Genomic DNA, 7,844 nt, shown 5'->3' with positions numbered 1-7,844 from the left:
CCCCACTTTAAGCCACTCACCCTGGCTTTTCCAGGGACCCAGGAGTCCCCACCCCCAGTGTCCAGCTCCAGCAGCCCTAACCCGACTTTTCAGCTTGATCCTAACTGCACTYCCCAGTCTGTGCTGGTGCACTGTCCCTTGACTCAGACCCCCCTCTCTATGCCCTCCACCATGCAGGTTTGCTGGAGGAGTATCATGGTCACCCAGGCTACCAGGAAAGAACAGGTTGGTGGGTCTGGTACGTTCCCCACCTCACCCTGCTGCCTCCGGGGCTTGTTTTCCGTTGCCTGCGTTTTGTTTCAGTGACTCAGGCAGCGAAAGCAAGTCTGGGAGGCTGCGGAGCCTCTGCTGGGAGCTGCATTTGTGGGGCTGGGGAGGTGAGGGATGCGGGGACCAGCCAGGGCTGCTGGGCTGWACTGAACTGAACACCCCACTGCGGGGTTCTGGGGACCTCAGGGGACAAATGGGGGGAAGACAAACTTTTTAAGGGCTGTTACATCCAAACAAGATTGGTGGGGAATTACTGGGGGAATACCATGGTYCCTGCTCATCTGTCCCCTTGCCAGTATTTGCTCTTTGTCCATGATGGAGATGGGCAGCAGAGGTGGAGCACCTGGAGCAGAGGTGGGKCTCAGTAACCAGGGGACCCCCTGTTTTCTAGACACTTTGGACACCCCCTGCCAAGAGGAACCACTAGACTCGATGAGCTGTGCCACCCCGATCGAGCATTGCTCCCCTTGGGCTGGGCTTCTTATGCAGGGCACATTTTGGCTGCAGTAAAAAGAATAACAGTAAGTCTGGTATGGCCATACCCTGATTTCAATTACGTTCATATCTTGCAATGATAACTTTAAAGAAAGGCAGCTGAATCTGCCATAAGGGCTCATCCTTTTACCAGACGTCAATGAAACACCACAAGAGACGTGAACTTGGCTGTACAGTGCTGAACTTGTGGAGCAGAATTTGTGACAGCTGCTGGCACATTGCCTGGCTGCCTCGAGCTGTGGGATCCTGTGGAGGGTCCCTCCTCGGGGGCAGAGACTCTGACACAAACCCACAAGTGTATATAGCAGTTGAAGCCATGGGGGATGGGAAAAACCGGGCCAGTTGTGTCTTTTTGGAGATGGAATCAACTTTTCTCTGTTGTAAGTTTCTCCACGACATGCCCTCCTGTCTTCAGAACATACCCAGGGCTGTCCAGGACAAGCAGGTGAAGATGAAGAAATCATCCTGGTTTGTGTAGGTGTTGGGGGTTATCCAGCTTCTACAGATCCTAATAAAGATGTTCAACAGACTGGGACAGGGCTGGGTGCTCTGGGATGGTCACAGGCTTAACTCTCCCTGAGGAAGAGACTGTTCAGAAGGGCCCGGAAGAGCCGGGGAGGTGGCAGAGCTGTTGTATGACCTGGTGCCACCAACTGCTGGACATGCATTTACACATCCCAAAGCTCTGGGCACTGCAAAGGAACCCCATGACCTGYGTCCTGGAGGTGGAGTGACCTGGAGGGGAACCAGTTCCCAGGGCTTTAGGAACTCCAAGGAGACCGCAGCACGGTGCTGATAGTGCTGCAGCTGGGGATGGGGTGGGTATGGACCCCCAGCACAGTGGCTCGGAGAGCCGRACGCCAGGGGGACAATGCCGATGCCGCGCAGCGAGAGCGGGGTCCGGGCGATGCCGGCCGATGGGCGAGCCAGGAGGAAGCAGGATGCTGGTGGGAGGCCGGGCCCGAGCAGTCTCCAGGCAGTGGCCGAGCCCGCTCCCAGCTGGGATGTCAGCGCCGTGTTTGCGAAGAGTTAAGGAGGCGGAAGAGGCAGGAAGCGGCCCGAGCCTCTCTCCATAGAAACCCGCGGCCGTGATTAAAGTCTGATGCGGGCCCGATAGCGGGGGGAGCGCAGGGGGGTGGCAGCGCCCGCTTTAATTACAGCGGAGGAAATTGCTGGAGCCGGGGCCCCAGCCCCTGCGAGTTGCCTGGAAACTCCCCCCTCCCCCGCCTCCCCCGGCCCCTGCCCGTCCCCTGCCCGTCCCGCTGCCATTTATTCGCCATCAGCTGCTCCCTGATAAAGTGGAATAATAATAATAATAATAGGGGCAGGAATATTAAAACATGCAGCCCGCGGGCCGCCCCCACAGCTGCCATGAGACACGGCACCGGAGCGGTGCCACTGCTGCTCAACATGTACCTGCCAGGTACGGGCGGATCCCTCGGCCGCTGCCCCGCCGCAGCGCCGTGCACCGCACAGCACCCAGCCCCTGCCCGCCTGTCCCGCTGAGGCCCCGGGGCTCTCCTCTGCCCCATCTCCTTCCAGCGCCCACCCTGTTATCCCCTCTCCCTCTGTCCATTCTCTTTTCCTGCCTTCCAGCACCACAACCATCGCTTCCTCCTTCCTTCCAGCTGCCTTCACAGCTTTCCACACCCGCACACTCATCTTCCCATCCTTCACCCACCCACCGTCACCCTGTCCTTCCATCTCTCCAACCACCCTTCTTTTCTTCCAACCCATTTTACCACCCACCCACCCTTCCCCTGTGCTTCCATCCATTCTTCCACCCCACCCACTTGTCCCTTCATCTCCCTTTCCATCCCTGCTACCAGCCAACCCCTCCATCTACCCTCTGTCCCTTACATCAGCCTGTTTTCCCACCATCTTACCTATTAATTGCCTTTCCTTCCGTCCGTCCACTTCTCATACTTTCTTCCCTCCACCTGGCCACACACCATCCTCTCTTCCATCCATCCATCCATCCATCCATCCATCCATCCATCCATCCATCCATCCATCCATCCATCCATCCATCCATCCATTTCCATCCTTCCATCCTTCTATCTATCTCTCCATTTATCTCTCCTTTCCACAGCGCTCCGCTCCTCAAATACCGACAGACATCCTTCCTTCCACCCGCTGCTCCTGTCACCCAACCTGCACCCAGCCGCCTCCTCTCCCTTTCCCCCTGCCCCACAGCTCTCTCCCTCACTCCCTCTCTCCTCCCTATCCCAGCCCACGGGATTTTCTATTCCTATTTAAAAGCTTCCTCGGCTGGGTCGGAAATCGGATTTCCTTTTTCCTGGACGCGTTTCCTGGCTTCGCCGCAGCGGCGGGGCAGGCAAGGGGGAGCGGTCGGGGGCTGCGGGGACGCTGCCCGCAGGTGGGCGTTGGGGGGTCGCGGTCCCGCCTGGCTCCAGCCCTCTCTCCACCCCACCCGCGCCCTTTTTTTTCCCCCAGATCCAGTCGGGGAAACTTTGTTCAAAGACGGGAAGAGCCAGGCGTGGGGGTCTCTCAGCCCCGGCGTGCAGAAAGGTAAGAGCACCGTTGCCCAATCCCCTGGACAGGCTCCGCTCCCCTCGGTCGGCACGGAACGAGGACCCCCGGGGCACTCGCATTCTTCCCCGCGCAGCAGCCACCGGGGACCCTTTCCCGTCCGTGTGCCGGGCACTGCCCAAGCAGGACACGGCCACCGCGGAGCCCCCGCTCCCTGCTCTGCCAGCGCCCCGGACTGGGAGCATCCTGCCGCCACTTCCCACCGGGAGAGCGGCGAGCCCCGGCGGTCGGAAGTTCGCGTCCCATCGCATTAGAGGGGATCGGGTTGCTCATCCTCCCGAACCCCGCAGCGGGGACAGTGCAGGGTCCTAGCCCCGGTCTCCCAGGTGCTCCGGGACATCCGACGGGAGGGAGCTGCCAGACATCCCGGGAGTGGGGCGGGCTAATCCGGGCTCGGGATATCCATTCCTGCGAGTGGAGAGGAGAGTTGAGACATCATCCCTGAGGGAGTAGCTGGGGCTCGGGCAGGGCTGGGAAGTGATGGGTAGCTCGGAGCCGGAGCCATCCATCTGGAGAAAATCACGAAAGGGTCACGGGCATCGGCCAGTGCTGGCCAGGGAGCAGCCCAGAGCCTGCTGGGGAGCGCAGCAGCACTGGGCACGGTGGGGCAATGCAGCTTGCCTGTGTGCCGGGAGACAGGGACCAGGGGTGCCCCAAGCAGGAAAAAGGGATCCCTGGTTTAGTGGTTGGAAGGGGAAAAAAAAAGCTGGAACTGGGGGGACCCTTTTTGCTTCGGCACTGCAGACTCTGCCCAGTGAGCACTGTGCTGCAATGAGAAGGATCTTTTTGGATCCCTGGATAATTCCTTAGGGAGCTCCCAGGTGTATTATTCCATATGGCATCCTGCAACAGGCAGGATTGAGCCCCATCACCCCATCCAGCTGCAGCCCTGAATGCCCCCCTGACCTCCTTGTGTGGAATACCCTCGGGTGGAAGATAGCTGGAGCCCAGGGTGGGGGTGGTGGGGATAAAGAAGAGACAAGGGCTGCAGATGCACCCTACGGAGGATAAATCCCCGACCTTGCTCCCAAGATGGGGAATTAGGAAATACACCAGCTTAGAAAGATGTGGGCTCGACTGCCTGGATCGGGATGAGTGAGCAGGTTTTGGTGGTACAGGGCTGGATRGGGAATGGATGCTCCCTGCTTCTTCTAGAGCAAGAAATAGGGAGCACCCGATAAAACAGATAGGTCAAGCAGAACAAGGTTGTTCTTTGTGAGAAATGTAGCATATCTGTAGGACTGCCTGCAGCAGAGCTCATGGATGCTAAACCCTTGTATAGGATCCAAGCACCTTTAGACTAAGTAATGGTAGAAAAGCACAGGGATAACTGCAAAGGTACATCCTCTGCTCTGGAAGGAGATGGTGCTGCAAAGGCTGGCATCGGGAGCAGGGATGTGCAGGGGGTGCTACTCAGAGAAGGCAGAGTGGAGTGTCTAGGTAAGGGCAGGGCTGYTCTGCAGGGTGGCCAGGTCCGAGCAGTAGGACTGCTTTTTGTCCAAAGGTTCAGGGTCCCTCCCTTCCCATGACTTCTGGCCAGACTCGATGGAACATGTCCTTGTGCCTCCCCACGGGCATGTCCCGGTGTGCCAGGCTCCAGTGTGTGCACAGCCTGGCACAGGGGCACCTCAGGCACCCACCGAGGATAATCCTCAGTGCCAGCTGCAGATGCAGCGACCATGGCTCAGAGAGGATGTTTTTCCTCTGAAAATAAGGAACAACACTGATGCCTGATTCAAAGCCACAGCAGGTTCTGTCATATCCTCATCTGTTCCTCCCCTATACTTCTCTATTCCTCTGTGGGGTGTAGTTCAGATGAGTGTTGCACCCCGACTTGAGCTCACCATGAAGACATCTGGCAGCACCCAGTACCCCTAGAGCAGGGGCTGTGCTGTGACACCAGCCCAGTTTCAAGCAGACATGGTACTGGGGAATATTCGTGTTGGGATAGATCTGAGTTCTGCCAGGTTACCTCCTTCTTGGGGCTGCCGATAGAAGAACAAGGCCATGTCCTCACGCAAAAACAAATGAGCTGTTATTCATCTTCAGTGCTGTCTGAATGTGGGTGGGAGGGATGGGCAGACCCTGGATCCAGATGTACTGCAACCTGTGTTGWCCTCTGAGCACTCCTATTCCATCCYGARGTGCAGGGATATCTTCTCCTCCTCACATCGGGGATGTAGGATGGGGTTGGGATGTCGCAAAGGAGCCATAACCTTGTTACCATCTCATGTGTCCCTAAAGCAGGGAAGATGCAATGAGATGCATCCAAAACCTGGTTTTGGGAGTGGGCAATATAGCAGTGGGTGAAGGGGGTTGGGGCACATGCTGTCCCTCACCTTGTGCCCTGGGAGGGAGCTTTAACCTCTCTGGGGCCCGGCTTTGCAGGCAGCGGGCAGATCCAGCTGTGGCAGTTCTTGCTGGAGCTGCTTTCGGACCGGGCCAAYCTCAACTGCATCGCCTGGGAAGGCACGAACGGGGAGTTCAAGCTGATTGACCCCGATGAGGTGGCGCGGCGCTGGGGCGAGCGGAAGAGCAAACCCAACATGAATTACGACAAGCTGAGCCGGGCACTGCGCTACTACTAYGACAAGAACATCATGACCAAGGTCCACGGCAAGCGCTACGCCTACAAGTTCGACTTCCACGGGCTGGCGCAGGTGTGCCAGCCAGCCACCCCCGATCACACTCTCTACAAATTTCAGGGCAACCTGGCCCCGCTGCCTTTCTCGGGCATCTCCAAACTCAACCTCATGACCTCGGGAGTGACACCAGCTGGCTTCTCCTACTGGCCTGGCTCCAGCCCGTCCCTSTATCCTGGGCATGGGCTGCAGCCCTCGGCCCCGTTCAGCGCCATGGCAGCCTCCCACCTCAACAACATGAACAACCATTACCATTAGAGGCTCGGCTGTGCCACGTGGACCCTCCCTGTCCCTGGCAGCATGGGGCTGTGGAGTTGGGAAGCTCAGTGGGGAGGGATGGGGATGGGATTGTGCCCTGCTCTCACTTGCTCCCTTTTAGATTGGGAGTGGTGTGGGGAATGGGGGGTGCTTGCAGGGTAACTGGGTTGGTTCTCTTATGTGGGTGGCTGGAGGAGAGAAGCCATCTAAACTTAAGATGAGGAAGTATCCATGATCCTGGGAATGGATGTGGATAACTAAAGCAGGGTGTGAACGGAAGGAAAAATCATGGGCTTCCCTCCTGGCAGGGACTTTGCCCCACCTTTCCTTTGCAACATGCTGCCCACTCCATGAATGTCCTTAGCTCTGCTCCCAACCTGTGCATGCCCTCCCCATTCCCTGCAGAGACAGGAGCTGGGGTCCCGGGGCAGCTGTGTCCATGAATGAGGGTCCCACTGAGCAGGGACAAGGAAAGGGGACCTTCCTTGACCACTTGGTCCCCTCACCTCTGTCTCCAAAAACTTCCTTTCCTCCTTCCCTCTTACCCCTGCTGCCAATGCTTCCTTCAGACCTCAGGAGAATCTTGGTCCGGAGAGCAGACGCTTTTCATGGGTTCACTCATGCCCAGGGCAGGGCTCTGTGGTGGTGCCAGGGGCAAATATGGGGCTCACTGCCAGTCCTCAGGGCCAGCCCAGAGCCTAGAGGCAGCATTGCCTGCTCTCTGCAACTCTGCCCTCTGCCCAGTGCCCGACGATCACACCACAGACAGTCCCTGACACCCTGCACACGAGCCTGTTCATCACTTCCAAGATTAATGTTCCAGTTTTATTCCAGCTTTAGCCCCTTACATGCAGGGCTTGGTGGGACACCCTCCACAAATGGGACTATCCCCAGGGACAAGGCAGGGGGCAGTGGAGCAGAAGAAGGGATGACAGCAGGACTGGGAGMCCCAGGCACCAAGGACCAGCCCTGGGTCTCTCCCCTTGGTTCAAGGAGCTGCCCCTGCCCTTCGGAGCAGGACTTTGGCCCAGTGGATGCAGAAGAGCTGGGCACGCCGAGCTCCACACTGGCTGGGGGGTGGGATTGGTCTTCAATAAAACAGAGAGGTGCTGTGACCTGTGTCCTCTCCTATGTTAAGGAAGCTGGCAAGACAAGGAACYACTCAGCCAATCCTCTCCTGTCTGAGCCAGAATTCCATCAGGGCTGGAGTGGGAAGGGTRTTGCCACTCTTTCTCCAGGCATCATCTTTGATTTTTACAACCCCCAAGAGATAGGACAAAGCTGGAAACCTATGGCTTACATGAAACATCCCTCCAGGGAACYATATATGCTGTTCTCAGGCTCCCAGGCTTGCAACAGCGATCAAACTGGCTGTGTAGCAGCTACGCAGCCCATGGAGGGGGTGATCAGCCTCCACCTCCTCTCCCTTCACATCCCAGATCACAGCAGCTCCCAGATCTGGGGGCTCCATGCTGCCCCTTCTGCATCCCTCCCGGGTCTGGTCGTTCTTTCAGCCTTGGTGGCATCTGCTCCAGCGCATTCTTACTGCCCTAATCAGCTTAACAGAGTGGGATCTGATGTCAGTGTGTCCTCTGGGGAGGGCTCCGGCTGTGAACTGGGGGGGCC

At 57.8% G+C, this 7,844-nt stretch overlaps 1 protein-coding gene across 1 annotated transcript; it reads left to right on the top strand.

Annotated features, from left to right (window-relative positions):
* The first annotated feature begins 2,136 nt into the window (after window positions 1-2,136).
* On the top strand, window positions 2,137-7,434 carry FEV (FEV transcription factor, ETS family member). Its single transcript, XM_057367547.1, has 3 exons — window positions 2,137-2,188; window positions 2,998-3,297; window positions 5,707-7,434. The coding sequence occupies exons 1-3, from the start codon at window positions 2,137-2,139 to the stop codon at window positions 6,216-6,218; spliced, it is 864 nt and encodes a 287-aa protein (XP_057223530.1). The 3' UTR covers window positions 6,219-7,434.
* The last annotated feature ends 410 nt before the right edge of the window (window positions 7,435-7,844 follow it).

The sequence above is a fragment of the Malurus melanocephalus genome, unplaced genomic scaffold (genome assembly GCF_030028575.1).
Source record: "Malurus melanocephalus ecotype Western Australia unplaced genomic scaffold, MMel_1.1 scaffold_81, whole genome shotgun sequence".
NCBI lineage: Eukaryota > Metazoa > Chordata > Aves > Passeriformes > Maluridae > Malurus > Malurus melanocephalus.
Note: the sequence above shows the minus strand (reverse complement) of the source record. Positions and strands in the feature narration are given on the sequence as shown.